A 16,799-nucleotide genomic window follows, 5' to 3' on the forward strand; every position below is an offset into this window, starting at 1 on the left:
TCTCTCTCACACACACTGCGCTGTGTCTATATAACCCGCACTCTCTCTCTCTCTCACACACACTGTGCTGTGTCTATATAACCCACACTCTCTCTCTCACACACACTGCGCTGTGTCTATATAACCCGCACTCTCTCTCTCTCACACACTGTGCTGTGTCTATATAACACACACTCTCTCTCTCTCACACACACTGCGCTGTGTCTATATAACCCACACTCTCTCTCTCTCACACACACTGTGCTGTGTCTATATAACCCACACTCTCTCTCTCTCACACACTGTGCTGTGTCTATATAACCCACACTCTCTCTCTCTCACACACTGCGCTGTGTCGATATAACCCACACTCTCTCTCTCTCACACACACTGCGCTGTGTCTATATAACCCACACTCTCTCTCTCACACACACACTGTGCTGTGTCTATAGAACCCACACTCTCTCTCACACACTGCGCTGTGTCTATATAACCCCGCACTCTCTCTCTACACACACACACTGTGCTGTGTCTATATAACCCCGCACTCTCTCTCACACACACACTGCGCTGTGTCTATATAACCCACACTCTCTCTCTCACACACACTGCGCTGTGTCTATATAACCCACTCTCTATCTCTCTCACACACACTGCGCTGTGTCTATATAACCCACACTCTCTCTCTCTCTCACACACACTGCGCTGTGTCTATATAACCCGCACTCTCTCTCTCTCACACACTGCGCTGTGTCAATATAACCCACACTCTCTCTCTCTCTCTCACACACTGCACTGTGTCTATATAACCCACTCTCTCTCTCTCTCACACACACTGCGCTGTGTCTATATAACCCACACTCTCTCTCACACACACTGCGCTGTGTCTATATAACCCGCACTCTCTCTCTCTCACACACACTGTGCTGTGTCTATATAACCCCGCACTCTCTCTCTCTCACACACACTGTGCTGTGTCTATACAACCCACTCTCTCTCTCTCTCACACACACTGCGCTGTGTCTATATAACCCACACTCTCTCTCTCTCTCTCTCTCACACACACTGCCCTGTGTCTATATAACCCACACTCTCTCTCTCACACACACTGCGCTGTGTCTATATAACCCACACTCTCTCTCTCTCTCTCACACACTGCGCTGTGTCTATATAACCCACACACTCTCTCTCTCACACACACACTGCGCTGTGTCTATATAACCCACTCTCTCTCTCTCTCACACACACTGCGCTGTGTCTATATAACCCACACTCTCTCTCTCTCTCTCACACACACACTGCGCTGTGTCTATATAACCCACACTCTCTCTCTCTCTCTCTCACACACACTGCCCTGTGTCTATATAACCCACACTCTCTCTCTCACACACACTGCGCTGTGTCTATATAACCCACACTCTCTCTCTCTCTCACACACACACTGCGCTGTGTCTATATAACCCACACTCTCTCTCACACACACACTGCGCTGTGTCTATATAACCCACACTCTCTCTCTCTCACACACACACTGCGCTGTGTCTATATAACCCACACTCTCTCTCTCTCTCACACACACTGCGCTGTGTCTATATAACCCACACTCTCTCTCTCTCACACACACACTGCGCTGTGTCTATATAACCCACACTCTCTCTCTCTCTCACACACAGTGCGCTGTGTCTATATAACCCACACTCTCTCTCTCACACACACTGTGCTGTGTCTATATAACCCACACTCTCTCTCTCTCACACACACTGCGCTGTGTCTATATAACCCACACTCTCTCTCTCTCACACACTGCGCTGTGTCTATATAACCCACTCTCTCTCTCTCACACACACTGCGCTGTGTCTATATAACCCACACTCTCTCTCACACACACACTGCGCTGTGTCTATATAACCCGCACTCTCTCTCTCACACACTGCGCTGTGTCTATATAACCCGCACTCTCTCTCTCTCACACACACTGTGCTGTGTCTATATAACCCACACTCTCTCTCTCACACACACTGCGCTGTGTCTATATAACCCACACTCTCTCTCTCTCACACACTGCGCTGTGTCTATATAACCCACACTCTCTCTCTCTCACACACTGCGCTGTGTCTATATAACCCGCACTCTCTCTCTCACACACACTGTGCTGTGTCTATATAACCCGCACTCTCTCTCTCTCACACACACTGCGCTGTGTCTATATAACCCACACTCTCTCTCTCACACACACTGTGCTGTGTCTATATAACCCACACTCTCTCTCTCTCACACACTGCGCTGTGTCTATATAACCCACACTCTCTCTCTCTCTCACACACTGTGCTGTGTCTATATAACCCGCACTCTCTCTCTCTCACACACACTGCGCTGTGTCTATATAACCCACACTCTCTCTCACACACACACTGTGCTGTGTCTATATAACCCGCACTCTCTCTCTCTCACACACTGTGCTGTGTCTATATAACACACACTCTCTCTCTCTCTCACACACACTGCGCTGTGTCTATATAACCCACACTCTCTCTCTCTCACACACACTGTGCTGTGTCTATATAACCCACACTCTCTCTCTCTCACACACTGTGCTGTGTCTATATAACCCACACTCTCTCTCACACACTGCGCTGTGTCTATATAACCCACACTCTCTCTCTCTCACACACTGCGCTGTGTCTATATAACCCACACTCTCTCTCTCACACACACACTGTGCTGTGTCTATATAACCCACACTCTCTCTCACACACTGCGCTGTGTCTATATAACCCCGCACTCTCTCTCTCACACACACACACTGTGCTGTGTCTATATAACCCCGCACTCTCTCTCACACACACACTGCGCTGTGTCTATATAACCCACACTCTCTCTCTCACACACACTGCGCTGTGTCTATATAACCCACTCTCTATCTCTCTCACACACACTGCGCTGTGTCTATATAACCCACACTCTCTCTCTCTCTCACACACACTGCGCTGTGTCTATATAACCCGCACTCTCTCTCTCTCACACACTGCGCTGTGTCTATATAACCCACACTCTCTCTCTCTCTCTCTCACACACTGCGCTGTGTCTATATAACCCACTCTCTCTCTCTCTCACACACACTGCGCTGTGTCTATATAACCCACACTCTCTCTCTCTCACACACACTGCGCTGTGTCTATATAACCCGCACTCTCTCTCTCTCACACACACTGTGCTGTGTCTATATAACCCCGCACTCTCTCTCTCTCACACACACTGTGCTGTGTCTATATAACCCACTCTCTCTCTCTCTCACACACACTGCGCTGTGTCTATATAACCCACACTCTCTCTCTCTCTCTCACACACACTGCCCTGTGTCTATATAACCCACACTCTCTCTCTCTCTCTCACACACACTGCCCTGTGTCTATATAACCCACACTCTCTCTCTCACACACACTGCGCTGTGTCTATATAACCCACACTCTCTCTCTCTCTCACACACTGCGCTGTGTCTATATAACCCACACACTCTCTCTCTCACACACACACTGCGCTGTGTCTATATAACCCACTCTCTCTCTCTCTCACACACACTGCGCTGTGTCTATATAACCCACACTCTCTCTCTCTCTCACACACACACTGCGCTGTGTCTATATAACCCACACTCTCTCTCTCTCTCACACACACTGCCCTGTGTCTATATAACCCACACTCTCTCTCTCAGACACACTGCGCTGTGTCTATATAACCCACACTCTCTCTCTCTCTCTCACACACACACTGTGCTGTGTCTATATAACCCACTCTCTCTCTCTCACACACACTGCGCTGTGTCTATATAACCCACACTCTCTCTCTCTCACACACACACTGCGCTGTATCTATATAACCCACACTCTCTCTCTCTCTCACACACACTGCGCTGTGTCTATATAACCCACACTCTCTCTCTCTCTCACACACACTGCGCTGTGTCTATATAACCCACACTCTCTCTCTCTCACACACACACTGCGCTGTGTCTATATAACCCACACTCTCTCTCTCTCTCACACACAGTGCGCTGTGTCTATATAACCCACACTCTCTCTCTCACACACACTGTGCTGTGTCTATATAACCCACACTCTCTCTCTCTCACACACACTGCGCTGTGTCTATATAACCCACACTCTCTCTCTCTCACACACTGCGCCTGTGTCTATATAACCCACACTCTCTCTCTCTCACACACACTGCGCTGTGTCTATATAACCCACACTCTCTCTCACACACACACTGCGCTGTGTCTATATAACCCGCACTCTCTCTCTCACACACTGCGCTGTGTCTATATAACCCGCACTCTCTCTCTCACACACACACTGTGCTGTGTCTATATAACCCACACTCTCTCTCTCACACACACTGCGCTGTGTCTATATAACCCACACTCTCTCTCTCACACACTGCGCTGTGTCTATATAACCCACACTCTCTCTCTCTCACACACTGCGCTGTGTCTATATAACCCCGCACTCTCTCTCTCAGTGCTGTGTCTATATAACCCCGCACTCTCTCTCACACACACACTGCGCTGTGTCTATATAACCCACACTCTCTCTCTCACACACATGGCTGCGTATGGGGCTGTGTCTATATAACCCACACTCTCTCTCTCTCACACACACACTGCGCTGTATCTATATAACCCACACTCTCTCTCTCTCTCACACACACTGCGCTGTGTCTATATAACCCACACTCTCTCTCTCTCTCACACACACTGCGCTGTGTCTATATAACCCACACTCTCTCTCTCTCACACACACACTGCGCTGTGTCTATATAACCCACACACTCTCTCTCTCTCTCACACACACACTGCGCTGTGTCTATATAACCCACACTCTCTCTCTCTCACACACACACTGCGCTGTGTCTATATAACCCACACTCTCTCTCTCAGACACACTGCGCTGTGTCTATATAACCCACACTCTCTCTCTCTCTCACACACACACTGTGCTGTGTCTATATAACCCACACTCTCTCTCTCTCACACACACTGCGCTGTGTCTATATAACCCACACTCTCTCTCTCTCCACACACACTGCGCTGTGTCTATATAACCCACACTCTCTCTCTCTCTCACACACACTGCGCTGTGTCTATATAACCCACACTCTCTCTCTCTCTCACACACACTGCGCTGTGTCTATATAACCCACACTCTTCTCTCTCTCACACACACTGCGCTGTGTCTATATAACCCACACTCTCTCTCACACACACACTGCGCTGTGTCTATATAACCCACACTCTCTCTCTCTCACACACACACTGCGCTGTATCTATATAACCCACACTCTCTCTCTCTCTCACACACACTGCGCTGTGTCTATATAACCCACACTCTCTCTCTCTCTCACACACACTGCGCTGTGTCTATATAACCCACACTCTCTCTCTCTCACACACACACTGCGCTGTGTCTATATAACCCACACTCTCTCTCTCTCTCTCACACACAGTGCGCTGTGTCTATATAACCCACACTCTCTCTCTCACACACACTGTGCTGTGTCTATATAACCCACACTCTCTCTCTCTCACACACACTGCGCTGTGTCTATATAACCCACACTCTCTCTCTCTCACACACTGCGCTGTGTCTATATAACCCACACTCTCTCTCTCTCACACACACTGCGCTGTGTCTATATAACCCACACTCTCTCTCACACACACACTGCGCTGTGTCTATATAACCTGCACTCTCTCTCTCACACACTGCGCTGTGTCTATATAACCCGCACTCTCTCTCTCACACACACACTGTGCTGTGTCTATATAACCCACACTCTCTCTCTCACACACACTGCGCTGTGTCTATATAACCCACACTCTCTCTCTCTCACACACTGCGCTGTGTCTATATAACCCACACTCTCTCTCTCTCACACACTGCGCTGTGTCTATATAACCCCGCACTCTCTCTCTCACACACACACACTGTGCTGTGTCTATATAACCCCGCACTCTCTCTCACACACACACTGCGCTGTGTCTATATAACCCACACTCTCTCTCTCACACACACTGCGCTGTGTCTATATAACCCACACTCTCTCTCTCTCACACACACTGCGCTGTGTCTATATAACCCACACTCTCTCTCTCACACACACACTGTGCTGTGTCTATATAACCCACACTCTCTCTCACACACTGCGCTGTGTCTATATAACCCCGCACTCTCTCTCTCACACATACATATTGTGCTGTGTCTATATAACCCCGCACTCTCTCTCACACACACACTGCGCTGTGTCTATATAACCCACACTCTCTCTCTCACACACACTGCGCTGTGTCTATATAACCCACTCTCTATCTCTCTCGCACACACTGCGCTGTGTCTATATAACCCACACTCTCTCTCTCACACACACTGCGCTGTGTCTATATAACCCACACTCTCTCTCTCTCTCACACACACACTGCGCTGTGTCTATATAACCCACACTCTCTCTCACACACACACTGCGCTGTGTCTATATAACCCACACTCTCTCTCTCTCACACACACACTGCGCTGTGTCTATATAACCCACACTCTCTCTCTCTCTCACACACACTGCGCTGTGTCTATATAACCCACACTCTCTCTCTCTCACACACACACTGCGCTGTGTCTATATAACCCACACTCTCTCTCTCTCTCACACACAGTGCGCTGTGTCTATATAACCCACACTCTCTCTCTCACACACACTGTGCTGTGTCTATATAACCCACACTCTCTCTCTCTCACACACACTGCGCTGTGTCTATATAACCCACACTCTCTCTCTCTCACACACTGCGCTGTGTCTATATAACCCACACTCTCTCTCTCTCACACACACTGCGCTGTGTCTATATAACCCACACTCTCTCTCACACACACACTGCGCTGTGTCTATATAACCCGCACTCTCTCTCTCACACACTGCGCTGTGTCTATATAACCCACACTCTCTCTCTCACACACACTGCGCTGTGTCTATATAACCCACTCTCTATCTCTCTCGCACACACTGCGCTGTGTCTATATAACCCACACTCTCTCTCTCTCACACACACACTGCGCTGTGTCTATATAACCCGCACTCTCTCTCTCTCTCTCTCTCTCACACACTGCGCTGTGTCTATATAACCCACTCTCTCTCTCACACACACTGCGCTGTGTCTATATAACCCACACTCTCTCTCTCTCACACACACTGCGCTGTGTCTATATAACCCACACTCTCTCTCTCTCTCTCTCACACACTGCGCTGTGTCTATATAACCCACTCTCTCTCTCACACACACTGCGCTGTGTCTATATAACCCACACTCTCTCTCTCTCACACACACTGCGCTGTGTCTATATAACCCGCACTCTCTCTCTCTCACACACACTGTGCTGTGTCTATCTAACCCAGTCTCTCTCTCTCACACACACTGTGCTGTGTCTATATAACCCCGCACTCTCTCTCTCTCACACACACTGTGCTGTGTCTATATAACCCACTCTCTCTCTCTCACACACACTGCGCTGTGTCTATATAACCCACACTCTCTCTCTCTCACACACACTGCGCTGTGTCTATATAACCCGCACTCTCTCTCTCTCACACACACTGTGCTGTGTCTATATAACCCGCACTCACTCTCTCTCTCACACACACTGTGCTGTGTCTATATAACCCCGCACTCTCTCTCTCACACACACACACTGTGCTGTGTCTATATAACCCCGCACTCTCTCTCACACACACACTGCGCTGTGTCTATATAACCCACACTCTCTCTCTCACACACACTGCGCTGTGTCTATATAACCCACACTCTCTCTCTCTCACACACACTGCGCTGTGTCTATATAACCCACACTCTCTCTCTCACACACACACTGTGCTGTGTCTATATAACCCACACTCTCTCTCACACACTGCGCTGTGTCTATATAACCCCGCACTCTCTCTCTCACACATACATATTGTGCTGTGTCTATATAACCCCGCACTCTCTCTCACACACACACTGCGCTGTGTCTATATAACCCACACTCTCTCTCTCACACACACTGCGCTGTGTCTATATAACCCACTCTCTATCTCTCTCGCACACACTGCGCTGTGTCTATATAACCCACACTCTCTCTCTCTCTCTCACACACACACTGCGCTGTGTCTATATAACCCGCACTCTCTCTCTCTCTCTCTCACACACTGCGCTGTGTCTATATAACCCACTCTCTCTCTCACACACACTGCGCTGTGTCTATATAACCCACACTCTCTCTCTCTCACACACACTGCGCTGTGTCTATATAACCCACACTCTCTCTCTCTCTCTCTCACACACTGCGCTGTGTCTATATAACCCACTCTCTCTCTCACACACACTGCGCTGTGTCTATATAACCCACACTCTCTCTCTCTCACACACACTGCGCTGTGTCTATATAACCCGCACTCTCTCTCTCTCACACACACTGTGCTGTGTCTATCTAACCCAGTCTCTCTCTCTCACACACACTGTGCTGTGTCTATATAACCCCGCACTCTCTCTCTCTCACACACACTGTGCTGTGTCTATATAACCCACTCTCTCTCTCTCACACACACTGCGCTGTGTCTATATAACATAGAACATAGAACATAGAACATTACAGCGCAGAACAGGCCCTTCGGCCCACGATGTTGCACCGACCAGTTAAAAAAAAAAACTGTGACCCTCCAACCTAAACCAATTTCTTTTCGTCCATGAACCTATCTACGGATCTCTTAAACGCCCCCAAACTAGGCGCATTTACTACTGATGCTGGCAGGGCATTCCAATCCCTCACCACCCTCTGGGTAAAGAACCTACCCCTGACATCGGTTCTATAACTACCCCCCCTCAATTTAAAGCCATGCCCCCTCGTGCTGGATTTCTCCATCAGAGGAAAAAGGCTATCACTATCCACCCTATCTAAACCTCTAATCATCTTATATGTTTCAATAAGATCCCCTCTTAGCCGCCGCCTTTCCAGCGAAAACAATCCCAAATCCCTCAGCCTCTCCTCATAGGATCTCCCCTCCATACCAGGCAACATCCTGGTAAACCTCCTCTGCACCCTCTCCAAAGCCTCCACATCCTTCCTGTAATGTGGGGACCAGAACTGCACACAGTACTCCAAGTGCGGCCGCACCAGAGTTGTGTACAGTTGCAACATAACGCTACGACTCCTAAATTCAATCCCCCTACCAATAAACGCCAAGACACCATATGCCTTCTTAACAACCTTATCTACTTGATTCCCAACTTTCAGGGATCTATGCACACATACACCTAGATCCCTCTGCTCCTCCACACTATTCAAAGTCCTCCCGTTAGCCCTATACTCAACACATCTGTTATTCCTACCAAAGTGAATTACCTCACACTTCTCCGCATTAAACTCCATCCGCCACCTCTCGGCCCAACTTTGCAACCTGTCTAAGTCTTCCTGCAAACTACGACACCCTTCCTCACTGTCTACCACACCACCGACTTTGGTGTCATCAGCAAATTTGCTAATCCACCCAACTATACCCTCATCCAGATCATTAATAAATATTACAAACAGCAGTGGCCCCAAAACAGATCCCTGAGGTACACCACTTGTAACCGCACTCCATGATGAATATTTACTATCAACCACCACCCACACTCTCTCTCTCTCACACACACTGCGCTGTGTCTATATAACCCGCACTCTCTCTCTCTCACACACACTGTGCTGTGTCTATATAACCCGCACTCACTCTCTCTCTCACACACACTGTGCTGTGTCTATATAACCCACACTGTCTCTCTCTCACACACACTGTGCTGTGTCTATCTAACCCACTCTCTCTCTCTCACACACACTGCGCTGTGTCTATATAACCCGCACTCTCTCTCTCTCACACACACTGCTGTGTCTATATAACCCACACTCTCTCTCTCTCACACACACTGTGCTGTGTCTATATAACCCACACTCTCTCTCTCACACACACTGCGCTGTGTCTATCTAACCCGCACTCTCTCTCTCTCTCTCACACACACTGCGCTGTGTCTATATAACCCACACTCTCTCTCTCTCACACACACTGTGCTGTGTCTATATAACCCACTCTCTCTCTCTCACACACACTGCGCTGTGTCTATCTAACCCGCACTCTCTCCCTCACACACACTGCGCTGTGTCTATATAACCCACACTCTCTCTCTCTCACACACACTGCGCTGTGTCTATATAACCCACACTCTCTCTCTCTCACACACACTGCGCTGTGTCTATCTAACCCGCACTCTCTCCCTCACACACACTGCGCTGTGTCTATCTAACCCGCACTCTCTCCCTCACACAGCCCTGCGACTGTATAACCTGGCCTATGGATTCTATTGCCACAAACTGTTCTCCGAGGCAGGGCAAATCGCCGTGATGTTGCGTGGCGAGGACCAGCCCCCCAATCTCTTCTCTCGCTCCTCGATCCCGGTGGACAAGGTAAGTGTTTCCGCTGCTAGATTTACAGAGCCGTGCCCCGCGTGAGCCAAGGGGCAGTGTCGGGCGCGATTGGGTGGGTGTTCCGGGACACACAGGCTCAAAGACAACAGGCAGCCCCTACCCCACTCCAACTCCGTCGTCTGGAGCCAGGGCCCTCTGTGGGGGAGAATGTGGAACTCGTTCCCACGGGGGAGTGGGGGGGAGAATGTGGGACTCGCTCCCACGGGGGGGAGAATGTGGGACTCACTCCCACGGGGGGGGGGAGAATGTGGGACTCGCTCCCACGGTGGGGAGAATGTGAGACTCGCTCCCACGGGGGGGAGAATGTGGGACTCACTCCCACGGGGGGAGAATGTGGGACTCGCTCCCACGGGAAGGGGAGTGGGGGAGAATGTGGGACTTGCTCCCATGGGGGGAGTGGGGGAGAATGTGGGACTCACTCCCACGGGGGGGAGAATGTGGGACTCGCTCCCACGGTGGGGAGAATGTGGGACTCGCTCCCACGGGGGGGAGAATGTGGGACTCGCTCCCACGGTGGGGAGAATGTGGGACTTGCTCCCACGGGAAGGGGAGCGGGGGAGAATGTGGGACATGGGTGTCGCTGGCTGGGTCCAACATTTATTGCCCATCCCTCGTTGCCCCTTGGAGGGACAGTTGAGAGTCACCCACATTGGCTGTGGCTCTGGAGTCACATGTAGGCCCAGACCAGGGTACGGACGGCAGATTTCCTTCCCTAAAGGGGAACCAGATGGGTTTCTCCCACAATCGACAATGGGTTCATGGTCACCAGTAGATTCTTAATCCCAGATATTTTGTATTGAATTAAAATTCCCACCATCTGCCGCGGGCGGGATTCGAACCCGGGTCCTCCCAGAACATTAGCTGAGTTTCTGGATTGATAGTGTAGCAATAACACCCTCTGGGACATCACCTGGTCTGTGTGTGCGCCAGTCTGACCGCCCCCACCCTGACCTCGGCAGTGCTCTGTTCTCTTGCTGTAGGTGCCCAGGTACTTCAAGCTGCTGGTGGAGTGTTATCGGAAGGCTGGCAGGCTGGACCTGGCCATGGAGTCGGTGGGCATGTGGCTCATGGCACTGGGCAGCCAGCGGGAGGGGCAGATGGCGGAGCCCATCGCCCTCTGGGCCTCGATCAAAACGGATGCAGTCAAATCCGGCAATGAGGATCTGCAACTCAGGTAGGCCACTTCTCCCCCTCCCCACTCCCTCCCCCACCCCCCTCCCCACTCTCTCCCCCACCCCCCTCCCCACTCCCTCCCCCACTCTCTCCCCCCATTCATTTACCCACTGGTGGGACAGATTCGGAAGGAACCCCCCCCCATCTAGCCAATCCACCTAACCTACACATCTTTGGGACACTAAGAGACAATTTAGCACGGCCAATCCACCCTAACCTGCACATCTTTGGACATTAAGGGACAATTTAGCACGGCCAATCCACCCTAACCTGCACATCTTTGGACATTAAGGGACAATTTAGCATGGCCAATCCACCCTAACCTGCACATCTTTGGACACTAAGAGACAATTTAGCACGGCCAATCCACCCTAACCTGCACATCTTTGGACACTAAGGGACAATTTAGCATGGCCAATCCACCCTAACCTGCACATCTTTGGACACTAAGGGACAATTTAGCATGGCCAATCCACCCTAACCTGTACATCTTTGGACATTAAGGGACAATTTAGCATGGCCAATCCACCCTAACCTGCACATCTTTGGACATTAAGGGACAATTTAGCATGGCCAATCCACCCTAACCTGCACATCTTTGGACACTAAGAGACAATTTAGCACGGCCAATCCACCCTAACCTGCACATCTTTGGACACTAAGGGACAATTTAGCATGGCCAATCCACCCTAACCTGCACATCTTTGGACATTAAGGGACAATTTAGCATGGCCAATCCACCCTAACCTGCACATCTTTGGACATTAAGGGACAATTTAGCATGGCCAATCCACCCTAACCTGCACATCTTTGGACACTAAGGGACAATTTAGCATGGCCAATCCACCCTAACCTACACATCTTTGGACATTAAGGGACAATTTAGCACGGCCAATCCACCCTAACCTGCACATCTTTGGACACTAAGGGACAATTTAGCATGGCCAATCCACCCTAACCTGCACATCTTTGGACATTAAGGGACAATTTAGCATGGCCAATCCACCCTAACCTACACATCTTTGGACATTAAGGGACAATTTAGCATGGCCAATCCACCCTAACCTGCACATCTTTGGGACACTAAGGGACAATTTAGCATGGCCAATCCACCCTAACCTGCACATCTTTGGACACTAAGGGACAATTTAGCACGGCCAATCCACCCTAACCTGCACATCTTTGGACACTAAGGGACAATTTAGCACGGCCAATCCACCCTAACCTGCACATCTTTGGACATTAAGGGACAATTTAGCATGGCCAATCCATGGCACGGTGGAACAGTGGGTTAAGCACTGCTGACTCACAGCGCCAGGGACCCGGGTTCGATTCCCCGGGGCTTGGGTCACTGTCTGTGCAGAGTCTGCATGTTCTCCCCGTGTCTGCGTGGGTTTCCTCCGGGTGCTCCGGTTTCCTCCCACACTCTGAGAGACGTGCTGGTTAGGGTGGATTGGCCACAATAGATTCTCCAGTCAGATGACCTGACCTGTTCATTATCCCAATCCTGTTTACTTTGCCCTCCCAGGGGGGGACACTGAAACAGCAGAACGCTGCATTAGTTCAGATCAAAACACACGTCTTGTCAGTTATACTGCTTCAGTTACAATAGAGGACACCGGGCTGCAGATAGCACGGGGCTGACCGGGTGACAGGGGATGCTCGAAACTTCCTGCAGAGAAAGAGGATTGAAATCCATTTGTTAAAGATAGGGTAAAAGTTGGAGTGTTATGGTAAGGTTATATAAGGCATTGGTGAGGCCGAATTTGGAGTATTGTGTACAGTTTTGGTCACCTAGTTACAGGAAGGATGTAAATAAGGTTGAAAGAGTGCAGAGAAGGTTCACAAGGATGTTGCCGGGACTTGAGAAGCTGAGTTACAGAGAGAGATTGAATAGGTTGGGACTTTATTCCCTGGAGCGTAGAAGATTGAGGGGAGATTTGATAGAGGTGTATAAGATTTTGATGGGTATAGATAGAGTGAATGCAAGCAGGCTTTTTCCGCTGAGGCTCGGGGAGAAAAAAACCAGAGGGCATGGGTTAAGGGTGAAAGGAGAAAAGTTTAAAGAGAATATTAGGGGGGGCTTCTTCACGCAGAGAGTGGTGGGAGTGTGGAATGAGCTGCCGGATAAAGTGGTAAATGCGGGGTCACTTTTAACATTGAAGAAAAACTTGGACGGGTTGATGGATGAGAGGGGTGTGGAGGGATATGGTCCAAGTGCAGGTCAGTGGGACTAGGCATAAAATGGTTCGGCACAGACAAGAAGGGCCAAAAGGCCTGTTTCTGAGCTGTAATTTTCTATGGTTCTATGGTATCATCACGATCACAGAATCACGAGGAGAGATTGAGTAGACTGGGGCTATACTCATTGGAATTCAGAAGAATGATGGGGGGATCTTATAGAAACATATAAGATGATGAAGGGAATAGATAAGATAGAAGCAGGGAGGTTGTTTCCACTGGCGGGTGAAACTAGAACTAGGGGGCATGGCCTCAAAATAAGGGGGAGCAGATTTAGGACTGAGTTGAGGAGGAACTTCTTCACACAAAGGGTTGTGAATCTGGGGAATTCCCTGCCTAGTTGAGGCTCCCTCATTGAATGTTCTTCAAGGCAAGGATAGATAGATTTTTGAACAGTAAAGGAATTAAGGGTTATGGTGAGCGGGCGGGTAAGTGGAGCTGAGTCCACGAAAAGATCAGCCATGATCTTATTGAGTCGTACAGGTTTACAGCATGGAAACAGGCCCTTCGGCCCAACTTGTCCATGCCGCCCCTTTTTTTAACCCCTAAACTAATCCCAATTGCCCGCATTTGGCCCATATCCCTCTATACCCATCTTACCCATGTAACTGTCTAAACACTTTTTAAAAGACAAAATTGTACTCGCCTCTACTACTGCCTCTGGCAGCTTGTTCCAGACACTCACCACCCTCTGTGTGAAAAAATTGCCCCTCTGGACCCTTTTGTATCTCTCCCCTCTCACCTTAAACCTATGCCCTCTAGTTTTAGACTCCCCTACCTTGGGGAAAAGATATTGACTATCTAGCTGATCTGTGCCCCTCATTATTTTATAGACCTCTATAAGATCACCCCTCAGCCTCCTACGCTCCAGAGAAAAAAGTCCCAGTCTATCCAGCCTCTCCTTATAACTCAAACCATCAAGTCCCAGTAGCATCCTAGTAAATCTTTTCTGCACTCTTTCTAGTTTAATAATATCCTTTCTGTAATAGGGTGACCAGAATTGCACACAGTATTCCAAGTGTGGCCTTACCAATGTCTTGTACAACTTCAACAAGACGTCCCAACTCCTGTATTCAATGTTCTGACCGATGAAACCAAGCGTGCCGAATGCCTTCTTCACCACTCTGTCCACCTGTGACTCCACTTTCAAGGAGCTATGAACATGTACCCCGAGATCTCTTTGTTCTGTAACTCTCCCCAACGCCATACCATTAACTGAGTGAGTCCTGCCCTGGTTCAATCTACCAAAATGCATCACCTCGCAGTTATTATTGAATGGCGGAGCAGGCCCGAGGGGCCAGATGGCCCACTCCTCCTCCTCCTAGTTCTGATCTTTTTATGTTCTCCCTCTTGTCTCTCCCCCTACCCCTTTCCCAATCGCAGGACCCTGAAGGACAGCGTCCAGCCCTGGGAGCTGAGTCGCGGCGCCCTGGCCGAGGTACTGGTGGAGGAGCTGCGGGCGTACAAGCGTCTGCGGGCGGACACCTCGCAGGAACGCTTCAACGTCATCTGCGACCTGATCAAGCTCTGCTCCTCCTCCTCCTCGGAGGGGGAGGAAGGAGAGGGGGGCGGCGGGATGGAACACCTGCGGGCCGTACAACTGCTGGAACTGGCTCAAGTCCTGTGTTACCGAGACCTCAGCCAACACGCTGAATGGTAAGGTGGGCGTCGGAACAGGTGGGGGAGAGGGGGGGAGGGGGTGGGGGGACAGGGTGGGGGGGGGGGGAGGAGGGGGCGGGGGGACGGAGGGGGAGGGAGCGGGGGGATGGAGGGGGAGTGCGGAGGGAGGGGCAGAGGGGACGGAGAGGGAGGGGGCGACAGAGCAGAGGGAAGGAGATTGGTGGGGGAGGAGGGGGTGGGTGGGGGAGGAGGGGGTGGGTGGGGGAGGAGGGGGTGGGGGGGGGAGGAGGGGGTGGGGGGGGGAGGAGGGGGTGGGGGGGGGAGGAGGGGGTGGGGGGGAGGAGGGGGTGGGGGGGAGGAGGAGGGGGAGGAGGGGGCGGGGGGAGGGGACGGGAGGAGGGGGGGGAGGAGGGGGAGGGGGTGGGGGGGGAGGAGGGGGCGGGGGGTGGGCGGGGGGAGGGGGAGGGGGCGGGGGGGAGGAGGGGGCGGGGGGAGGAGGGGGAGGTGGCGGGGGGGAGGAGGGGGCGGGGGGGAGGAGGGGGAGGTGGCGGGGGCGGGGGGGAGGAGGCGGGGAGGGGGCGGGGGGAGGAGGGGGCGGGGGAGGGGGCGGGGGAGAGGGGAGGAGGGGGAGGGGGTGGGGGGGAGGAGGGGGCGGGGGGAGGAGCGGGAGGGGGCGGGGGGACGGAGGGGGAGAGGGGGAAGGAGATTAGGGACAGAGCAGAGGGAAGGAGATTGGGGCGGGAGAGGATTGCAGAGATAATGTGAACCCCCCCCCTTGTGACACTAACAAATGAATAAGGAGGTGATGGGAAAGAAGGGGATGACGGGGAGTGGGGGAGGGAGAGAGGGAGGGAGAGGGGCGGTGGGGTTAGGGGATTGACCGAGGAACGGGAAGGACGTAGTGGTGGGTGATGGAGCTGGCGGGAAGTGGTGGTGCCCAGGGGTGAGAGATCCAGGGAGTGCGCACAGTGGGTTCTGTTCGTCGTCCACACAGGGCTGGGCCCAGTCGGGAGACAGGCGGACTGTGCTGGGCTGGGCCCAGTCGGGAGACAGGCGGGACTGTGCTGGGCTGGGCCCAGTCGGGAGACAGGCGGACTGTGCTGGGCTGGGCCCAGTCGGGAGACAGGTGGACTGTGCTGGGCTGGGCCCAGTCGGGAGACAGGCGGACTGTGCTGGGGCTGGGCCCAGTCGGGAGACAGGTGGACTGTGCTGGGCTGGGCCCAGTCGGGAGATAGGCGGACTGTGCTG

The 16,799-nt window shown here is 51.5% G+C and overlaps 1 protein-coding gene across 1 annotated transcript; it reads left to right on the forward strand.

Annotated features, from left to right (window-relative positions):
- Positions 1 to 10,360: 10,360 nt before the first annotated feature.
- LOC144491145 (separin-like) lies at positions 10,361 to 15,587 on the forward strand (the record flags this gene model as incomplete). Its single annotated transcript, XM_078208821.1, has 3 exons — positions 10,361 to 10,496; positions 11,498 to 11,691; positions 15,315 to 15,587. Coding segments are annotated over exons 1-3 (530 nt in total), but the record flags the coding sequence as incomplete, so codon positions are not given.
- Positions 15,588 to 16,799: the final 1,212 nt, after the last annotated feature.

The sequence above is a fragment of the Mustelus asterias genome, unplaced genomic scaffold (genome assembly GCF_964213995.1).
Source record: "Mustelus asterias unplaced genomic scaffold, sMusAst1.hap1.1 HAP1_SCAFFOLD_4552, whole genome shotgun sequence".
NCBI lineage: Eukaryota > Metazoa > Chordata > Chondrichthyes > Carcharhiniformes > Triakidae > Mustelus > Mustelus asterias.